Source organism: Cricetulus griseus (assembly GCF_003668045.3).
Source record: "Cricetulus griseus strain 17A/GY chromosome 1 unlocalized genomic scaffold, alternate assembly CriGri-PICRH-1.0 chr1_0, whole genome shotgun sequence".
NCBI classification, from domain to species: domain Eukaryota; kingdom Metazoa; phylum Chordata; class Mammalia; order Rodentia; family Cricetidae; genus Cricetulus; species Cricetulus griseus.
Genome location: NW_023276806.1, coordinates 122032367 through 122054975, shown reverse-complemented (window position 1 = coordinate 122054975; position 22609 = coordinate 122032367). Strand labels below are relative to the sequence as shown.

Here is a 22609-nt window from a genome sequence, read left to right as displayed (position 1 = left end):
GTAAAAATGCACTGCAAACCAAGGCTAAAGCCCATGCATGGAGCTTTTCTCAAGCAATCTGTAAGTGAGAGTGGTGATGAGACTGTCTGAGCCATCATGGTGGTGAGGAAAAGAACACCTTTTAAAAGACAGTGTGTTCATCCTGCCACTCACGAGACATTCAACAGTGTGCTAAGTGTGATGTTTTCAAAGGGCATATTATAACCAATTTTAGGTGATTAATGCTCCTCTAAGATAAGAGAAGCAAAGAAAATGTTAATTTGGAAAGGAAAATGTTACTCCTGTCTTCCTAAAAGCACATTCAGTATTCAAATAAGAAAAAGGCAGAGGGATTCTTTGCTTATAGGTCCCCTGAGCCACACACCTGTGGGGTTCCCTGCCCCCCTCCAGAAATGCTTATATTTTAAAATATGCACAAAGGGCTCAAAACCAATATCACAAAATGCCTTCCAAAGGCACAATTTTTTCAATAGCTTATACTTTAAAAACTGGGATTTCATGGGATAATTTCATATTTTATACACTCCCAAAATTTAGAAAGATAGACAGATACGTATTTGAATGGCAAGTAGATATGTGGACAGACATACTGATAAATGATAGACAGACACAAAGATAAATAATTGTGTGGGTACAACCCCAACATTTGAACAGCCTGTATCTTAGAAGGTTTCATCACTTTATGCAATAGATTTCACTTTCCACTTGCCAAGTATGCATTAACCTTAAAAAGTAAATCCCAAGCTAACCTTGTAGGGCACCATGGGAACAGTGGTGGCTCAGAAAAACTCTCAAGTGACTCTGCTCTCTGCCTTCCTGACCAAACTCCCTGGCATCAGAGAGATTATCTAAGGGTTAATGTTTCAGTCTCACACGGTCTGATATAGCCCACACATGTGACACGTGATCAGATTTGTTATTAGTTTCTGAAATAGGGTCTTGCTCTCTGGCTCATTGGAGCTTTGAACATGGGATCCTCCTGCCTCAGCCTCCCCACTGCTGCCACTATGTTGTCTTTTGTTTGTTTGTTTCTTCTGAGATGAAGTCTCAGGTAGACCAGACCACTGCCAGGGGCTGGCCTTGAGCTTGCAACCCTCCTGCCTCCACCTATCAAGTTCTAGGATGGCAGGCATGTGCTGCCCCACCCAGCCCATCATATTGCTTTCAACTGGAAGATAACAAATGGCTTTTGTGTAGGTAAAGTGTGCTGTTTCTAAGGGACCTTTAAAAAAAAAAACACAGAAGAAAAAAATTAGTTATTACAAAATTTTAACAATAGTAAAAGAGTTTAAATGAAGGAGAGTCTTTAAGAGGCAATAAAACAGTGCAGTTTTAGTATTGTCCTCTGGAGAGCTTTTTCCTGATGTCTAGAATTATGATGCATTAGCCTCAGGAGAAAATACTAAAGCACATTCATGTACTACATGGCATTTCCTGAGAGAATTAACTACTGCCGTCATCCTTTACAGCCCAAATCTGTTTTTAACAAAACATCAACACTTACTACATTAAAACCTATATGTTTCCTACAAATTTGGAGGAAGAATCTTTTCATTGTTTTAATATTTTATGGGTACAGCAATACTCAGTAATGACTGGAGCAGAGTTGAGGTGGTGGTGTTCATTGTGGGGAAATATGAGTAATAAAATCATCAGCGTACAAATGACTTTTTAATTAGGTTTTAATCTGTGTATTTAGAGAAGTTATTTCTGTGTGAATTCCATGCTGATAATTTTTATCTTGGTATCACAGCTGCAGTCGCTAATGGCAGACGCCATGGACACCCTTGAAGGAAGAAAGAGTGACAAAGAACGTGTGTGGAATACAATCCAAAAGGTAAAACTCTGAGCTGAAGGGAAAATGTATCTTATCCTCAGAGAAAATGTCCACCTTGGGGCAAATCTGTTTAGAAGATAAAAAAGAAATGAGAGAAGTCCCTGGGGTTGTTTTTGGTCTGCCTTCTTTGTGAAGTGAATGTGGTCAAAAGAACTAGAAATGTAACCAAAACCAACAATGGATTTGTTTAATTGGTCCCCTGCACTGTGGCCATCATAGCCACCATCCTCTCTGTCCTTGCTCCTTTTCATTTTCTATTTAAATGATCTGTTTCTTCATTATTTGTAATGGTAATTTTTTAAACCCTTTTCCTTGGAATTTCTTTGATTCTTCAACTATTTGTTCTTTGTTTTGTTTTTGTTTGTTTGTCACTCACTTGGGAAACACATCAGAGCTCAAGCTCTAGAATCTTGCACTTGGGTGGTTTTGGTAGGGGAGAAACATGATGGCTAGTCACTGGTCCCCACAGCAATGTTTACTGGTTGTCAGCTGGCCTCCGTTCTCAGGAGAGTAGGGTGACACTATAGAACTGTCTGAGTTTGTAATACTCTACCTCCAGCTTTCCCCTACGTAATACATTCTAATTGTTCTACTTCCCATTCAGTCTCCTCCCATCCCTTTGTGGACAAAAGGAACAAAACAAAGAAGGATTCAATCTAATAAGCAATGTCCATAGGAAGGGATTCTGGGAATCTCAGGAGATGTGTGCTCTTAAATCAACAAAATCAACAGAATTCATACGTACTTGAGGATCAGAGATGCCTTGCTGGGCAGAAGCAGTGTGATTATGACTGGCTGAGAAGCAAACCGCTTTCATAACTTCCTGCAGATGCTGACTGGCAGGTGGGCAGAGGGAGAGTAACTCAGCCTGTCATGAGGTTTTGAAACCTCAAAGCTCAACCCCAGTGACACACCTCCAACAAGGCCACACTTTCTAATCCTTCCCAAACAGTTCCACTAACTGGTACCAAGTGTTCAAACATATGAGGCTATATAGAGCCATTCTCATTCAAACCAGCACAGCACCTTATGGATTTATTTGGGTATTATAGTTCTAAAGAGATAAGAATCCCTGGCCATCATATCAGGGAACATGGCTGTAGACAGGCAGGCATGGGCTAGAGCAGCAGCTGAGAGCTTACATCTTGATCCACAAACAGGAAGCAGAGAGCACATACTCAAAATGCAAGTCTATTGAAACCTCCAAGTCTGTCCCCAGTGTGATGGCTATTCTTGGTTATCAACTTGATTGCATCTGGAATTAACTATAACCAAAAAGTAGAGGACACACCTCACTGGTGAGTGATTTCTGCTTAATTTGAAGTAGGGAGATCTACTTCTGATCTGGATCTTTGAGGTTGGAAGATGTACCTTTAATCTAGATCTAATCTGGGCCATGCCTTCTGCTGGAAGCCTATATAAGGACATGCAAGAAGGAAGTTGTTGCTCTGTGCCTGCTTGCTCTTGCCTTACTATCAAGTCCATTCCTTCACTGGCATTAGAGCCTACTTCTTCAGAACTCCAATGTATACTGAAGACCAGCTGAGACAGTGAGCCTTATAGATTGAGTAACTACTGGATTTTTTGACTTTCCATTCACAGCCAGCCATTGTTGGATTTGCTGTGCACAGCCTGTAAATCATTTTAATAATTCCATATATATGTGGAAATATATATATAATATATATATATATATATATAGAGAGAGAGAGAGAGAGAGTCTATAAGTTCTGTTATTCTAGAGAACCCTAACTAATACACCCCAGAAACACACCTCCTCCCACAAAGCCACACCTCCTAATCCTTCCCAAATAGTTCCACCACTGAGGAGTAAATAGTCAAATATTTCAGCTTATGAGAGGCATTCTCATTCAAACCAGAACACCATGCATATACACAGGCAAAACCCACTCATACATAAAGAAAAATAATGACTAGTATCAAGATATTTGCTTGAGCAAAGAGGCAGGTGCTAGAGAGAGGCCTTCTGGTATCATTTACTAAAGAAAGAAACTGTTACATGGGTAGTTTTTTGATAAGGATATAAACCACTTTAGAGTGTAGTCAGGAGGGGAAAGCCACACCAGATAGCTGAATGAGAATTTAATATAAGAGGTAAAGGCAATTGCTGCCCAGACTGACAACCTGACTTCAATTTCAGGAAGCTACATGATGGAAATAGAGAACTGACTCCTATAAATTGTCCTATGGTCTCCACACACATTTCATGATGCATATGTGAGCATGGGGGGGGGCAAATAAATTGGGAGAGAAATGTAATTTTTAAATGAATAACTATGACGTTATTAAATAAGAGACTGAACAGGTAAAGGAGAAAATAAAGAAAATCAGTTCCATTCTTCTGAACTGAAATTTTTGGATTAAAAACCTGTCAAGCCTGACTCAAGCATTTATTGAAGGTGCTGCTCTGTCACTCCTGGGTCTCTGAAGTAGAAGGAAGTTTCTAGAAGGGTTGGGCTACAGGCCTTTCAGGAGGATACACTAACCCACTGATACTATGAAGTGATGAGGAGTTCAGTGATCTTGGAGAAATTCTGTAGCTTTTGGAAAAATCAGATTCAGAAACAATAGGTGTTTGTGTCCTGGGGATGGCTTTTCTGAAAATGTGCTCACAAGAAGACCAGAGTAAACTGAAGGCAGAGAGAAAGGAACATGCATGTAGTTGAATGTTTTTCTTTGTCTCACCAGTGGACCAGTTTCTCTCCTGCTTGCAGCATCCACACAGCCACTTATGAAATAACCAGGATGCTGTCAAGATGCCCAAGGGAAAATATAGAGCCTCAAGTTCTGGATAAATACTGAATGAAGGTGACAAGGAATAAGAAAAAAAAAAGGATGTCAAGAAAGAAGGACTGACTAGAGATGTAAGTGTCTAGGTCCTTGGCCAGGTAACATTAAATGAAATCATTTGAGTGACTGACACTGCTAAGAAAGACCACATAAAGAGAATTGTGAAGGGGCACACTTCAAACTATGGGAGAGAAACCTACAAAGGAGAGCAAGGGCTTGAAGAAAGAATTAGAGCTGGAGGATAAGGAAATAAATTTAATACTGAGGAGTCAGCAACATTTCCAACTGTTTCTACTGGCTATACACAATAACTTTAAACAGGGATCAGCAAACTACAAGCTGCAGGTCACATTTAACACACCACCTAGTTCTGTTAGTAAAGTTTATTGCTTGCAGCCATGCCTTTCATTTACATGTGGTCTAGGTCAACTTGGCCACTATAATCACTCACTAAGTCAAACTATTTTCTATCCAGTTGCATGAAGAAAAATGTTGCTGTACTCCAGTTTATAACAGTACACCTCCCAGAAATATTTGCATACACTGAGTAAATATTTACATTTATAAATCCAAGTAGTTATAGAGCCACAGCCCAATGAGTAAATCCTAGGGCCAGGCTAGAAAGATGGAAGAGAGATCAACATCTTTCTGTATCTTTTGAAAATGCTTCTTGCACTTGGCTGTATGCTACAGTTCATGGTGCCTGTGTTCATGGGCATACCTAGCCTGTTGTTTATTACTTTGGCCTTACTTCAGCTATCTGTGCTGTGTAGCAAACAACCCTAAGTGCAGTGATTTAAAAAAAAATCACTATTGTCTCAGACCAAAACCTTGATCAGACTCTACCAGATGGTTCCTAAAACGTTTCCCACCTGGTTCAACACTATGGTTTGTCCGCATCGGTCTGACATCTGTGAATGTTTCAAGATGGTTGCCTCACACGCCTGACAGCTGGTCAGCTGAGACAGTTGCCTGTATGTAGGTCTCCCATGTGAAACAAGCTTTAAAACGGCATCTAACTGGGTTCCAAGAGAACAGTTTAAGAGAAGGGGAGTAAAAACATTCCGTCTTTAAGAGTAACCTTCCTTCTACATCAACTTCTGCCATGTCATAGTGATGTATGTAGTCACTGGCCTAGACATAAATGGAGAGAAAAGATTCCACTACCAAGGAGATGATGGTGACCATCTCAGAGCCAAGACACAACAGCAGAGTGGCTCTGTATCCTGGACTGGAAAACATACTTTCAAGCAAGGAGTCAGGCAAACAGTGAAGTCAAGGCCTCCCAAAATCACAACACAGCGGACCCCCACACTACACACCCAACCAGTGGGTGTCTAGGCAGACTCACCGGTGAACAGCCAATCTTCCCAAATTAAAAGCCCCAGTAATGATCACAGCTTTCTAAATAGAAGCTCCTGAGAGATCTTTAGGAAGATGTGAATGGGAAAGAACAGGGTGCCAAATTTTTCCCAGGGGCTTTTAATTTGGCTAATGTGACTCTACACAGGATGATGGTATCACTCTCAGACAATTCCAGTAGCAAGTAAGTAATTTCCTTTTACTGCTACAGAGTTAATTTGTGTGTGCAGGAAAAAAAAATAATTAAAAAAAACTAATTGTACAAGCTACACTGTGTTCTGAGCTCACTGGAAGTTGATATCAGCATCGCCACCTCTGAGATCTGTTATCTGTAATAGAAACAGCTGTTGTACCTAATGAAAACACTTGAAATTTTCATCGGAAGCAGCAGAATTATGGCAGAAGCTGCTCATTCTACACAGTTAAAGGGTCTGTCAGAATCCCCATTACCTCACATGGTTTCCTGGGCTCTACGTTGTTATGGGTCTATTAAAAAAAAAAACTCATCGCGCTGCAATCCGATTCATGAGCACTGACCTCCTGGCTGTGTTTTTGTCTTTTCTCAAGTTCCCCAGAAACAACTGTGCTTTGCCCTCACTCGATGGAATTAAAACACACTCTTCACAGAGTTGTAGGATGGTGGTGGTGGTTTGGGCTTAACTCTGTGGAGTAGTTCTTTCCAGTAATTAACTCAAGATTAAAATACATTCATGTTGGTTTAGTGATGCAGATACAAAACTGAACAAGCCACATTTTAAAAATGTAGCAAGGATTTTCTTATGTTGAAACATCCCATCTATAGTGTGGCTAAGAACAGCACACATTGCTCAGTTTGATTCTATAACAATAGTGCCTGAGGAAGAACTCTGTTTTTGAACATCCTACTAAAGTCCCACTGACACCTTCTTCATTCATGTGAACAGCAAAATATCCACTTGACTTCCACTCTGCTATACATTGTCCTAGACATTCAAGACTCATTCATGAAAAAAAATCTGTGCCCCCCTACTATATAAGAGTCTGTGGAGGCCATTCTCATTCAAACCACCATACAAGAAAAGGTTATTACAGTGATCCAGGAGAGAAAATGGAAGCCAAAGCCTTAAGCCTAGGTGGGAACAATATGGGCTTTCATCTTCTATTCAGAAAGGCAAGAGCATTGAAAGAGAGACCAGTGCTACAAAAGAAACACAATACCCTGCATTTGTTACTTTCCTTGTAGCTGTGCTTGGAGCATTTTAAAGGGAGGGTATTTCTTCTGGCTCACAGTTTGAGGGTATCATCCATCTTGGAGGGGAAAGTATGGCAGCAGGAGTGTGAGACAGCTGGTCACAGTGTGCCTACAATCAGAATGCAAATAGAGGAACACTGGTCTCACCTAACTTCTCCCTCTGTCCAGTTCCCTGAAATTATTTTCCTCAATTAGTCCTCCCTGGAAACACCCAGAGGTGTGTCTCCAAAGCAACTATAAATTCAGTCAAGTTGAAAATGGAGATTAGCCATCACACACTCTGAACTAACAATTTGGAAACAAAAAAAAAATCACAAATTATGGCAAGAAGCCATCTTCTTTCTCTGGCCCTCAGTTTCCTTACCAGTACAAATAAGGATATGGGCTAGAAAAGTCTACACTCTTCCCCAGCTCTGACTAAATAGATCTCTTGAAAGCCGAACCACCAAAATCAAAGAATAAATGTATTTATTGATTTCTTATTATGGAACATTCTCCTGTTTATATATACCAACTCATTAATCTTAACCAGGTAAAAAGTGTAATTCATTAAACAGAGAAATCTAGCAGGTTACCCAAACTCACATGGCTAGTAAATAACAAAGCCATGGCTTAAGTTAACTTTGGGTTCTAAAACTTCTGTGATAGAAACCCAGGATAGATGATACCTGAAGAAGTCCAAGTGATGGTAGGTATCCAACAATGTGTCCAACACTGTGTTTGCATTCAAGTATGAGGCCGAGTGTGGGGTCAGGGTGGCCTTGAACCAAAGAAGAATATGCCTGCACATGAGTATAAGCGTCTTCAGGTCTCAGATGCTTTCAATCTAAGCTAATGAAGCCACCATAAAGCTTTTGGTTTAGTCTAGCATTGCAATTAACTAACTTTGGGGCTGGGGGATGGTTCAGTTTGTAAACTGCTTTCTGTGAAAGCATGAAGATCAGAGTTCAAATCCCCAGAACCCACTTAGTGCTGGGTACTATGGCACATACCTGTAATTCCAGTGATCCTAAGAGGAGATGGAAGGTAGCAATAGGAAAATCCCTGGGTGGGAGTGGGGGGACAGAGATATTGTCTCTAAGTATAAGTCAAAGACTAACACTCTCCTCGTGTTTGCTACAGCACCTATTTACACATACCAACAGGCCCACTTTAGGTCCAGTATGTGCAGGCCCACGCCACTTCAGGCCTGCTCCTGCAGTTTTGTTACTCACCAATGAGTCCTCATGTCCACTGAATTTAGATGGCTTCTTTTAAGATTTCATTTTTAATTGTGGATATATGTGTCTCTGTGTGGGTCTGGGCACATGAATACAGGTGCCCACAGAGGCCAGAAGAGATCATCAGATTCCCCTGGAGCTAGAGTTGTGAGCTGTCTGATGACGGGCAGTATATGATCTTAACCACTGAACCCTCTCTCCAGCCCTTCCACTGAGATTTCATGAAGAGGCCTAACCGGAGAAACAAAAGGGCAAATGATAATAAGTTGGCTCATCTGATTTCTTCTCACTACAAATCCAAGAGTTAACTAGTTCACAAGGAAAAAATATATAGATAAAATAAAGTGTATATAAAGTATATATATATATATATGTATATAAAGTATATATGTATATAAAATATATATATATATATATATATATTATATAAAGCCTAATGTCTCAATGACATCAGAATCTAACCTATCCTTCTGTCTCTGGATTAATTCGAGACTAAATGACAGAAATAAAACTTTGATATTTTAGAAGCAATGAAAGAAGTTTCCTCATAACCCCCAACCTCTGAGCTTTCATGAGATATAGTTTTAAAGTGGGAAGACCACTTTAAAATCCATCTTAATCCCAGCACTTGGGAGGCAGAGGCAGGCAGATCTCTGTGAGTTTGAGGCCAGCCTGGTCTCCAGAGCAAGTGCCAGGATAGGCTCCAAAGCTACACAGAGAAACCCTGTCTCGAAAAACCAAAGATAGATAGATAGATAGATAGATAGATAGATAGATAGATAGATAGATAGATAGATAGATAGATAGATATATCATCTAGTATTACAAAATGTGGTGAACTTCAGTGAATCTAGCAAGCAGAGTGCATGCATGTCCTCCAGATATCCCTATGAAGGCACTCAAAATGATTTGCATTTTTGTTCCTTTTTACCTCGAAGTCTTCACTTTCACACCATCCTCATTGTCATCACACAAAGGGTCATAGCTATGCTCACTGGGCCTTTGAAGCCGAACATGGGATAGGTTAGGATACCCAGCAACTCAGTTCTGTTGCCGACTTGGCATAGGCAGAGCAGAGGAGCATGGACACAGATTGAGCAGTGGGGCAGGGGCAATTGGTTGAGGAGGAAAAACGAGCAAACTGCAGCCTTTTATTTACGTTGTGCATCAACATTCAGACCTGAATCTTTCCAGAGGCTCCTCTGGGAGAGCTCACCCACGCAGCGCCATCACTCATCCGCCAGTCAGCAGGGCTGACTAATGCGCGCATTGGGTTAGGAGTTTTGTGAATGTTCTTGTCTTTTCCAAGACTCAGCAGTAGTGCCGCTCATTTACAAAGCAGTTTGTCCTGCAATCAGACTTTTCCTGTGTGTCTTGTTCTTTAAGAATCCCCACAGATTTATTGCAATTTGGCTGTGAATCTTGCAACTTCTGGTTATGGCTGTCCTCATTAGCATATCCCCATCTTCCTTTATGGTGTGAGCTCTGAGCACAGCTAAGCAGTTCTGTCCATAGTCTCAGGCAGGTCGTGGGGGGGGACCTGAATGCCCTTGTCACTAGCTGTGCTTGGAAGGGGAGGAACTACTCCAGGCACAAGCAGGAAGAGACAGGACCAAAAACCCACAGGGATAATTACTACAATTTGAAATCAACAGATTCTCTATGTACAGGTTTCCAGGCCAGGCTCTCCAGGAAGGCGATTCCCCGAAGCCCTGTAGAAACCCATGGTTGCCATCAGAAGCTGAACTTTTGGACAATGACACCACGACTATACTGTGGAGTAGGGAAAGCCAGAAGCCTTGGTTCTTGCCAGCTGCCATCACAGGGCAGAGCTTCAGATACAAATAGTGAAATCTGGCTGTCTTTGAGGCCAACATCTTCTCCCCTTCTCTGGAGGGACAAGGTGTAGAGTTAGCTTGTTGCATTGGTAAACTTTCCACTTTCCAGGACTCTGACAAAACATAGGAGCTTTGTTTAGGCTCATGATTTGAGAGGTGTTAGCCCGTGGATGCTTGCCTCTGGTACATTGGCCATAGGGCAATGCAGTTGATCATCGTAGCAACACAGCAAAGGATATCTGTTCACCTGGTGGTAGCTGAGAAAAGAAGAGCAAGTCAGGAAAGGCAGGAAGGAACTAGGAAGGGAGTAGGGCTCCAATGTCCTTTCAAGGGCACACTCCTAAAAACCTATGTACACTATGCCCCACCCACTGGAGACTTTACCTCTCTATATAACAGCACTAGAGACCAAGCCTTCGGTGATTGAGCCTGTAAGAGACTGTCAAGATTCAAACCATAGCATTTTCTCACACTGTCACTGGCAGTTCTTTCTTGTCCCTCATTTCCTTCCAGGGCTTGGCTTTTCCTCCAAAACTGGGAAGCTCTCTTATATCCTTGGTTGGCTGAAGATAGTGTCTTTTAAAACTCTGATTATTTGACAGGTCATTTTTGCAGTAGAAGTCTGATCCTCAGGTGACCCTCATCTAAGGAGCACATACCCAGGGCTTGGCCATTTTAAACAGGATCTTAAATGATGACACAGCTAGCCTGCTGTCATTCCAGTGGACCTAGCAAAATACCATTATCCAACTGACTGTCTTTGACTGACTGAAGCGTAGCTTGGGTTAAATATCATAATCAGTCAGAACAGGCTTGCAAAATTTATTGCAGAAAATAAAGCTAATACTGTGATGATAAATATTATCAGTAGATATTATCGATCTCAGGATGTGCCATACACTTGATTGTGTTAACACCTAATGATGGCAACAACCCTATGACACAGCCGTCATTGTGTTTCTGTGAAGGATAAGGAAAAGAGCACTGTAGAATTAACCATGAAATAATCCCAAGACTGTACTGCATGGTTTGATTAGGAATTGGATTTAATTCAGAGACCCTTCGAATCCTAATCTCCAGCTGAAACAGTTACGTTAAGACAAACACAGGTGCCAAAGGTAGCATAAAGAGTGTGGCCTACTCCAGGCTCTGATTCTGTAGCAGCCAATGAGACCAGCTTTGATTTTTCCTTTTGACTGAGTGGATGGATGGTAAGGCTATTGTGATGAAAGGCTGTTATGCACAGCCTCCATCCATCTCTAGATCACGGCTTGTTGTTATCTGAACGTTTACCCACACTGTTCTTCAGCATCTGCCTGGCCTGGCCCGAACCTCGATACCCACAAATCTTCCATGAATGCCCAGTTGTTACTGCCTCTCTTAACGAACCCTCTCTTTGTGGACATATTGTATTTAAGGTTGCCTTTGTGGTTTACTGTTTTCCCTCTTCCTGAAACTTCAGAAAATCAAGAGCATGACTTGAGAGTCGAGACCTTCTTGTGCAGACTGACTGTTGTTCCGAGGTCTGCTCTCTGGTGAGTCGTCTGAATTAGCATTCTAAGATGCCTTCGGATTTCAAAGGCAACAAAATTTCATAAGCACATATTGTTGCAGCCTCTCTTAACATCACCATCCTGACACAAAAGTCCTTGGGTCTGTCCCTGTTTACCTCCCTCACTTTGTCACCTCTCTCCCTGTCTGACTCACTCACAAGCTAATATAAAGATGTAACTAAACTAAAATTGAAAGTCCTCATTTTACTCGAACTCTATTAGTGTTTTCATCTTTTCAAAAGTTTTTCAAAGTGCCTCTTTTCAGAATTCATTGTAATACTGAAGAGTGAGCAGTAGAGGAGACAGTGTGTCTACTGCATTTTGAACTAAAGAGTACTGGTCCGGTATTCTGTTGCATGAATTCTATATAGTAAGGGTTGCCATTCTTTATAATTCTTGAAAATAACAGGATGGACTGGAGAGATAGCTCAGCAGTTAAAAACACTTGCTGTTCTTCCAACGAGCCCAAGTTCAGTGCTAGGCACTCAAATCAGGTGACTTGGTCATCCGTAACTCCAACTCTGTGGGATCTGACATCTCTGGCCTCCATAGGTGCCTGCACTTATGTGCACATACCAACAGGCAGACACATCTATTTATAATTAAAATAATGATATATTTTTAAAGGTAATAAAAGGACAATTGCTCATGTCACTAATGAAACATAGAAAGTGTCCCATTCTGCCTAAAACTGGGATTGGTAGAGAGTTGAGCACATGTGACCTGCAGGCCTTTTGCTCATGTGTGGTACACTCATTGTCTTTTGGAGAAGGGCAAATGGCATGTAGAAATGGAATAAAAGATGTACACTAAAGCACATCAAATCAATATGCACAAATACCTCTGCATTCCTCAACATCATCACAATCATATGCAATACCTGTACTCTTAAAATGGTTTTCTTCTGGGACAGGCTCTAGAGGATTAGAAAATGGCTAATGAGAAAATGACTGTAGATATATGTGGGAGAAATATTAATCTAGAGAAAGGATGGAGTGAATTCCCTTCGTCTAGAGTTGAAGGGAATTCAGTAGTCTTTTAACTGCCCAGATCTCTTGGTAACTAGAAAACCTCTATAACAGGAGGTGTGCTTGATTACAATGAGGGAAATGTTTAGAAGTACCTTGCAGACTGATGAAAGAAGCAAAACTACACTTTGTTGGGATCCATGGGCTCAAAAATCATGTTTTACAAACTCAAGACAATACTTCTACTTCTAAAAATATTTTCCCCTATTCATCCCACACATACAACCAAAACCTCTGTGAATTGTGTGTAAATCAAACTTATATTGAAATGTAGAATAAAAAGAAGCTCAACATCCTTAGCCATCGGGGAAATGCAAATCAAAACAACTCTGAGATACCATCTTACATCCATCAGAATGGCTAAAATCAAAAAAACCAATGAGAGTTTATGCTAGAGAGGATGTGGAGAAAGGGGAACACTTCTCCACTGCTGGTGGGAGTGCAAACTTGTACAGCCACTTTGGAAATCAGTATGGTGGTTTCTCTGGAAAATGGACACCAGTCTACCTCAAGACCCAGCAATTCCCCTCTTAGGCATATACCAAAATGTTGCACATTCATACAACAAGGACTTCTGTTCAACTAAGTTCATAGCAGCATTATTTGTAATTGTCAGAACCTGGAAGCAACCTAGATGCCCCTTACCCGAAAAATGGATACAGAAAATGTGGTATATTTACACAATGGAGTACTTACTACTCAGCAGAAAAAAAAAATGGAATCTTGAAATTTGCAGGCAAATGGATGGAACTAGAAGAAACCATCTTAAGTGAGGTAACCCAGTTACAGAAAGACAAACATGAGCCTTCATCCACCAGTAGCTGGTGGAAGCAGAAGCAGAGATCCACAGCTAAGCACTAAGCCAAACTCCTGGAATACAGTTTCAGAGAGGGAGGAGAGACAAACAAAGGGGTCAAGACCATAATGGGAAAAACCCACAGAAACAGCTGACCTGAGCAAGTGGGAACTCATGGACCCCAGTCTGACAGCTGGGGAACCAACATAGAACCAACCCAGGCCCCCTGAACGTGGGTGTCAGCTCGGAGCACTGGGCAGTCTATGGGGCCTCTGGCAATGGAACCAGGATGTATACAAAGTGCACAAACAGACTTTGGGAGCCCATTTCCCATGAAGGTATACTCTCTTAGCCTAGATACACAGGGAAGGGCCTAGGCCCTGCCCCCAAATGACTTGACAGATTTTTTATGATCCCTCATGGAAGGCCTCATCCTCCCTGGGGATGTGTGATGGGATGGGGGAGTCATTGGGGTGCATGGGAGGATGGGAGGGAGAGGGAACTGGGATTTATATGTAAAATAAGATTGTTTCTAATTTAAATAAAACTTATAAAAAAAAGAAGACAAACAGGATGTTAGAGTCCTGGGATTGACATGGTAATATAGTTATGTGTGTCTCTCTGTGTGTGTATGTCTGTGTGTATGTGTGTACGTCTGAATGTGTCTATGTGTGTGTGAGTATGTGAGTGTGTCTATGTGTGTGTCTTATATTCCACCCTCAGAACTAAAGAAATCAATATCCCAGAAATATCAAGCACAACCCCTAAACAAGTCCCTATCAATCTCTCTATGTGCTACTCTTTCTTTCCCTCTATCCCCCCCCAACAGGCATGGAAAGGTGTAGCCTAGCAAAATAGAAAACTCTTGGATAATAATGCCTATGCTTTGGCCAAACACATTGAAATCATGTTAGTCTCACCCCATCCACCTCAGCAAGGGCCAAATAAGATAATTCAACTTCTCCCTCACCAACCAGGCTGAAGCAAGATTCCTTAGGATCCCACCTTGTTCTTCCTGTTCCCACCTGCAGTGGTGTGGCTAGATAACTCCATAGATCCATGTGTTTGAATGCTTGGTACACAGTTCTTAGCACCGTTAAGAGGTGTGGCCTTTTTGGAGTATGGGGTGGGCTTTGAGGTGTGAGATGATCAAGTTAGGCCTAGTGTCCCTTTCACTTCTGCTACTACAGATCAAGGTGTAGAACTCTCAGCTCCTTCTCCAAGACCTTGTCTGCCTGCATGCAGATCAGGAGCTGAGAGTTCTACACAAAGACCAATGGGGAAAAGATATTTGATGTACAAACCATGACACATCCTATACATGGAATCAATGAAGACCACACGGGGAGTGATGATTAGGTAGTCGTGTCCCTCCAAGCTGAAACAGCATCAGCTGAACCCTGGTGAAGCGATGGAGGGGCCTCCAACCCTTAGACCTCCCAGATGCTCACTGGGAAACCTGTATTTCTGTCCCACCTGGTAGTAAAGAGCCAGTAACCTTTCCTTCCCCTGCCATAACAGTATCAAAAAAACAAAAACCACAGCTAACCCAGGAATTTAAGTAAGAACTAGAGTCTCATAACAAAATACCCTAATGGCTCCAAAGCAAAGAGCAGAGCAGAGGGAGATAGGACAATACAAAGTAGCTGGTCTGGACAATAAAGGAAGAATTAGCTGGAGAAAAGACAGCAGAGCTTCTAGGACCTGAGGGAGTCTAATGTTGTGTCAACAGTGTCTCAGGTGGACAGAAAAGTGAGCAAAACCCAAAACTGTATGCAAAGAAATGAAAACAAATTCCCCAAATTTGAAAAAAAAAACATAAGATTGTAAATGAAAGAAGGGCTGAAGATAGAGTTTAATAAGAGTGCTTGCTGAGGATGCATAAAGCCCTTCATTCCCCAGATTGTAACAAAAGAGAAGGTAAAAGAGGAGGTGAAAAAAGAAAAGAAGGGGAGGAGAAGGAGAAGGCGAAGGAGGGGGGGAGAATAGGAACATGAATAAACAGGAAATATTAAACCCAAAAGAACGCAGCATGAAATTTTGGGAGCTAACAGCCTACCATTCCCTCCACTCCTTCACATTTGTGGCAGAACCAAAGAGGAAGAGACCACAGTTGACCTTTCTCCCCACTGAGATATCTATTGGTGTGCCAATTAAAGTCCTCCATGAGGCTGAGGGCCTCAAAGTGACAGAAGAGATCAACTTGATGTGCAACATCTCGGTCAAACACTGAGTTGCCCAAGTAGCACAGCTGGAGCAAATATACATTCATGGTTGTAAGATCTAGTTTCTGGTTTTGCCTGACATATTGAGAAATGCACCCATGATAAATAAGAACCAAGGCTGGGGGCTCTTTAGGGAAAGCTGTTCTCTCTAAAGAACAAAAGGACATAGGGTGTGGAAGCATCTTCCAGAGGTGAAGATATTTTTCCTGGTTAAGACAACATTGGCCTATTTTTCCTTTAGGTTATTTAAGTTGTGGGATGGGTGATTATATATTTGTCCTAGGCTTTCTTTTAATATTTCTCTTTGCATCAGAAAAACTGAGAAACTATATCAATCTGGTTGTTCCATTTTACTTACAAAATAAAATTAAATCCAAAGACATTTACACCATGATATTTCATTGTCAAACTCCTGAAAACTAAAGCCAAGAAGATTTACAACAGTGGTTCTCAACCTTCCTAATATTGTGACCCTTCAATACAGTTCCTTATGTTGTGGTGATTCCCCAGACATAAAATTATTTCCACTGCTACTTCATAACTGTAATTTTGCTACTGTTATTAATGTAAAACATCTGATCTGCAGGCTATCTGATAAGTGATCTCTAAAGGTCGAGACCCACAGGTTGAGAACCACTGCTTTAGAGAGATGGTGTGTTACACATGAGAAAAAAATTCAACTAGCAACAACTTTTCCTAAGGAAGTTGAAAGGCCAGAAATAAACTGTATTTTCCAGCCTCAGAACAATACCCAATGGAATACCTCTCAGGAATGAGACAGAAAATATTCAGATGAAGAACCTATAGAATTTGTCAACAAAGACTACCCTGAAGGAATGCCTGAAAGAATTCTCTGAATGGAAAAGACATAATAAAATTGAAGGGATGAGGGAGACACAGCAAGCAAAACTATGATTAAAAACTTCTTTCCATTTTTGTATTTAATGGTGGAAGCAAAACACCAAACAATATGGTTCTAGTTGTATTGAAGGAAATACTTAAGATGAGTATATTGTAAGTTGGGGGAGATAAAGAGATCTTGAAGCAGTTATGGAATTTAATCAAGATTTTAAAATGATAAATGTGTGTGCATGTGTATAAAAATATGTGTATACTTAAAGGAACCAAGTAAAAAACTAAACCAAAACACTCCAGATAATCTATCAGGCGGAACTTAAATGCTTACAAGGAGAGAAAACAACCAAAACCAAAGGAAAATAAAATAAAAAGGCATGTGTGATGATTAATTGTGGGTCATTGGGCACCCAACAGTGCATGGCTCAGTATACTAGAAGGTTGGAGCCCACCATTCTCTTCATTCCTTCACAACCCCTCCACTCTTATGAGGGATTTGCTTGCTTGGGTTATTATTTGGAGTAGGAATACCCACCCTAAATATGGGCAGCACCTTCTGGTGATGTTGAGGGATATACAAGGAAAGGCTTTAGCTGGCTTTTTGCCTTACTGCTTTTGTGTCTCACAGGCAAATTCATCTACCCTGTTGGTGAGATCATCTGCTCCGTTGCTACCACTACAGGCTACTGCTGTCTTCCTTTGCTGATATCAAAAATCAGAACCCAGCTTCTTCTGGTTACCTATGTAGGCCTCAGATTAGGGCTCTCAGGAGTCCTCAGGCCCTCACTGCCTCAAGGACTGAATAGCTACTGGATCCTCAACCTCCCCAGTGTGAAACAACTAATGCCAGACTGCTCAGATGGTAGTGTGTAAAACCAACGTAATAAATGCCCTTTTATTTATTCTATCAGTTCTGTCCCTCTACAGAACTCTAACATAATACAGTATGTTCAGCTCTAACATATCAACAACTATATTAATTTAAATGGCATAAAAGCACCAGTTAAAAGCCAGATATTGACAATAAAATATACCCCAAACATATGATGTACTAGTTTGGATCTAGGAAGTTCCCCAACAGTCCAAAGATCCTAGCATGGTTATTCTTGGTAAATAATGGGTTCCTTCTGGGGGAGGGGTGTTTTTGAGATGAGGTCTCACTATATAGCTCTGGCTGGCCTGCAACTCGCTGTATAGACCAGGCTGGCCTTGAACTCACAGAGACTTACCTGCTGGTGCTGGGATTAAAGGATTATACACACACACACACACACACACACACACACACACACACACACACACACACACACAGCCTACCTTTAGTGGAGTACTAGGTGGTCTGGTCTTTCAGAATATAACCTTGAATGAGATAATGGGTTCCTCCTCCAGTTTTATACTTGGCAATGAAATGCTGCCTCACCACAGGCCCCAAACAAGTCAGCAGCTCTCATAGAAATTGACTAACACTGCTGTCTATAAACTCATGTCCTATTCAGAACATGCAATTAATCAAAAGATGGAGACAGATACATCCCACAAACATTAGGAAGGTGAGAGGGGTGGGGAATAGTATGCACATCTGTAATCCTAGCACTCCGGAGACTGAAACAGAAGAATCATGAGTTTGATGCCAGCCTGGGCTGTGTAACAAGTCTGAGGCCAGCCATATCAAAACAACAGCAAAGATAATAATAATATATAAAAAATAAGTGGTTGCTATTATCAGACAAAATTACCAGAGACAGGAATGGTCAAATACTTGTTTCATCAACAAAGAAGTCATAAGCACACATGCGCTAATAACCAGGCCACAAAGATATAAACAGCAAAGCTGATAGGAAAACAAAGAAGATAGGCATAACCATAGTCATACTTGGGAAATTCATGTTTTCTCAACTAAGCAGATGTAAAATCAGCTAGGATATGCAATGACTCAACAACACCATAAAACAACAGGATCTAACCATTAGTATTTATAGACTTATCCACCCACCAAGACAAGAGTTATCCATCCTTTTCAACAGCCCATGGAACATGTACCAAAATAGACAATCACAAAATCTTAAGAACTGATGTCATAAAGAATGTGTTTTCTCTCTGTAGTGGATTCAAGCTGGGAGAGCAACCACAGAGAAATAAATGGGGAAATCCCCCAATGCTCCAATAGTCTGTGCATGAAAAATTAAGTCCTAAAGAAAATAGATAGAAATAGTAATAGTATATTTAGAATATGAATGAAAATACAAGAGATCAAAATTCATGGGATACAGCTAAAACAGCACCAAGAGAAAAATTTGAAATGCCAAATGCATACATCAGAAGAGGGAAACTTGCAAATCAATTGAAGGTCCATCTGAAAACAAGACAAAATAAACACAAAGCAAGCAAAACAAAGAAAATAATAAAGATAAGATGAAAGATCAATGAAATTGAAAACAGAAAACTAGGAAATCAATACAACCAAAAGCCGGCCTTTGAACAGACCAATAAAGCTTAAATCACTTCATCTGATAGGTTGTCAAATGCCTCTGACACCTGAGCTGAATTCTGGCCAGTGCCCTCATTAAACCTGTAGAGGAGAAGGAATTGGCAGTGCACATGGGTCATCCCTCAGAGTGGCTTCTGCTAGCTTAGACTCTTGTTTCTTTAAAGTACATTGTAAATCTCTACTTGTTCAATGTACTTCACTAGTTCTAAGAAATTACACACCCTGGAAATGGCTAATGTCTGTCAAGCAACAAAAACTCTTCCATGATCAAAAAAAGAAAGAAGATGACACATCAGCAAGCAATAGGGGTTAAACAATTAAATAACCAAATGTCCCTTTTAAAGAACACATATTGAAGGATTGTTGGTATTTGGGACAGGCAGAACAAAGCCTAAACCCAATTCCTCCCTGTCTGGACTCTCATTGTATAACCTTGGAGAAGTCGTTCAACCATCTAAGGAAGTTCCAACACCTACCCCAGTGAGTATCGATTGAATGGACACAGTATTTGCACTCAAGAAATGCACAGTTTGTTAATAGAAGATTTTAATCATTTTGCTAAACTAGCAAGTTGTCAACACAAATAAAATGAATAGCACTATAAATGCAGCAAACATTAGAAGAATAATAGGGAACTACTACAAGTAAATACATACGCAGGTGAAATGTACCACTTCTAAAGAACCTAGAACCTACCATACTTTGCCCAAATGACCTTATAGTGACAAACTCCCTAAAACAAAACCAAATTAGGCCTATCTGGTTTCAGTGAACAGCTGTAATAGCTATATTTAAAAGTGGGTTTTAAAATTTAAAAATTCTATAGTGGGTTTTTTTTTTCAGATACAAAAGAAGTAGCCATTTGCAGTTTTTGTAACAAACCTGGCCTTATTCTAACAACAAACCAGACAAAAGCTGTTCAGGTATTTTCAAACCTAAAAACCAATATCCCTTGGGAATCTAAGTGAAGAAACCCTTAAATTATTAGCACCTAAAATTTGGCAAAATATAAAAATACTGTATTAACTATATTAACTAAATGGTATTTTACTTCACAGATGCAAAGGTGACTGAATATTTGAAAAATTATTGTGATATGTCACATTAATAGGCTACAAAAAGAAAATCACATTTTTTTAACAGAGATATGGCTCTATGATTACCTATGAGTTCCCCAAGCATCAGGAATGGACTTTAGGTCCCCAGAACCCATGTAAACTCTGGGTGGGCATGGCAGTTTGCCTGTAATCTAGCTAGCTTGGGAAGATGGATACCAGTCAGATCCTGCAGTTCTGGGTCTCAATAAAGTGGAAGGTCACCTGAAGACCATTGCCTGCTTAAACCTTGGGCTTCCACATACACATGAGCACATAAGCTTACACTTTATACACATGTGTGCCACACACACACACACTCACACACACACACACACACACACACACACACACACACACACACACACTCATCAAAAAAACAAAGAAGAATCACATAATCATATCTACTGATGCCAAAAAAGGCCAAATTAGATGCCAACTATGAAATAATATTCAGAAAAAATAAAAATAGAAATTGTTGAATTATTTCATTGAATTGTTAAAGAACATAAGCAAAAATTTTTACAGCTAACATTACACTTCAACGTGCAAAAAAAAAAAAAAAACGGATGCTTTCCTCTTAGATCAGGAGCAAGGCAAAGATGTCAACACTTTCCACCCTTACCAACACAGAGCTGGAAATGCCAGCCACTGCAGAAAGACAAGAAAGAGAGAGTGTGCAGGCAAAAAAGTAAGAAAACTGTCCTGATTATAAATGACATGTTTATCTGCATAGAAAATCCCTTAGCATGTCACACACATACACTTTTGAAAATAACCTTAAGTTCAAGAAGATCCGTAAACAAAGCTCATTTGCATCTATACCAGCAGTAATCAGGTAGAGAGGGACCATTATCAATTGCTTGCTCAAAGTAGATGTCTTCAGTGAACCTAACAACACAAGTTCAAATCTTACACACCCAAATCTACAAAGCAGTATGAAAATTTCATAAGGAAACCCATCATTTTGTAGAATTAGTATGTTACTTTAAAAACTACAAAATAACAGTGAAAAGAACCAAATATCTAATGAGTAGAGATAGATTCTGTGCCACTGAAGGGACGGTGCAAACATAGTGTCCATGTTGTCAACCGCTGGACACTAATACACATGCTGAATATAATTTCTATTAAAATGTCAGCAAAAAGCTTAGCAGATACATATAAGATAACAGCAACACATCTTTCTGGAGAATAAAGGAGACGTTGGAGACATGGCTTCTCAGTTAAGAGCACTGGCTGTTCCTTAAGAAGGCCTAAGAAAGTCTGGTTCCCAGCACACACATTGGGTGACTCACAACCTCCTATATCTCATTTAAGGGTCTTATTGCTGTGAAAAGACACCATAACCATGGCAACTCTTATAAAGAAAACATTTAATTGGGGTGGCTCACTTACAGTTTCAGAGGTCCAGTCCATTATCATCATGATGGGGAGCGTGGCGGCATGCAGGCAGATGTGGTGCTAGAGCTGAAAGCTCAACATTTTGCAAGCAACAGAAAGTCAACTGACTCACTGGGCAGTATCCTGAGCAAAAGAGGCCTCAAAGCTCACCCCCACAGTAACACACTTCCTCCAACAAGGCCACACCTCCTAATAGTGTACTTTTGGAGTTTGATAAAATGGGATTATCTATTGCCTATGTTTTTGTGAGTAAAGCTATCTTTGTTGGGTTGGAGTTTTCTTTCCAGTACTTTTCCAGTACTGGATTTGTGGATATGTTTTGTTTAAATCTGGTTTTGTCATGGAATATCTTGTTTTCACCATCTATAGTGATTGAAAGCTTTGCCTGGGTATAGTGGTTTGGGCTGCTATCCATGTTTCTTTAATATTTGTAGGACATCTATCTAGGACCTTCTAGCTTTCAGAGTTTCCATAGAGAAGTCAGGTGCAATTCTGCTAGATCTGCCTTTATATGCTACTTGGCCTTTTGCCTTTGCTGCTCTTAATATTTTTTCTTTATTCTGTAAGTTTGGTGTTTTATTATGTGGAGCGGGGACTTCTTTATGTGATCCAGTCTATTTGGTGTTCTATAAGCTTCCTGTACTTTCATAGACATATCCTTCTTTAGTTTGAGGATGTTTTCTTCTATGATTTTGTTGAATATGTTTTCTGTACCCTTGAGCTTTATTTCTTTGCCTTCTTCTACACCTATTATTCTTAGGTTTGGCCTTTTCATGGTGTCCCATATTTCCTGTATATTTTGTGTTAGAGATTTGTTGGACTTGAGATTTTCTTTGTTCGATGACTGTATTCCTCTAGTGAGTCTTC

At 40.4% G+C, this 22609-nt stretch overlaps 1 protein-coding gene across 1 annotated transcript in view; it reads left to right on the top strand.

The window, feature by feature from the left end:
- Spata16 (spermatogenesis associated 16) overlaps positions 1-22609 on the top strand; it is a 258714-nt gene that overhangs the window by 224735 nt on the left and 11370 nt on the right. Inside the window, exon 9 of the mRNA XM_027391821.1 lies at positions 1754-1837. Coding sequence (XP_027247622.1) covers positions 1754-1837 — 84 coding nt within the window. The remainder of the gene's footprint in view (positions 1-1753; positions 1838-22609) is intronic.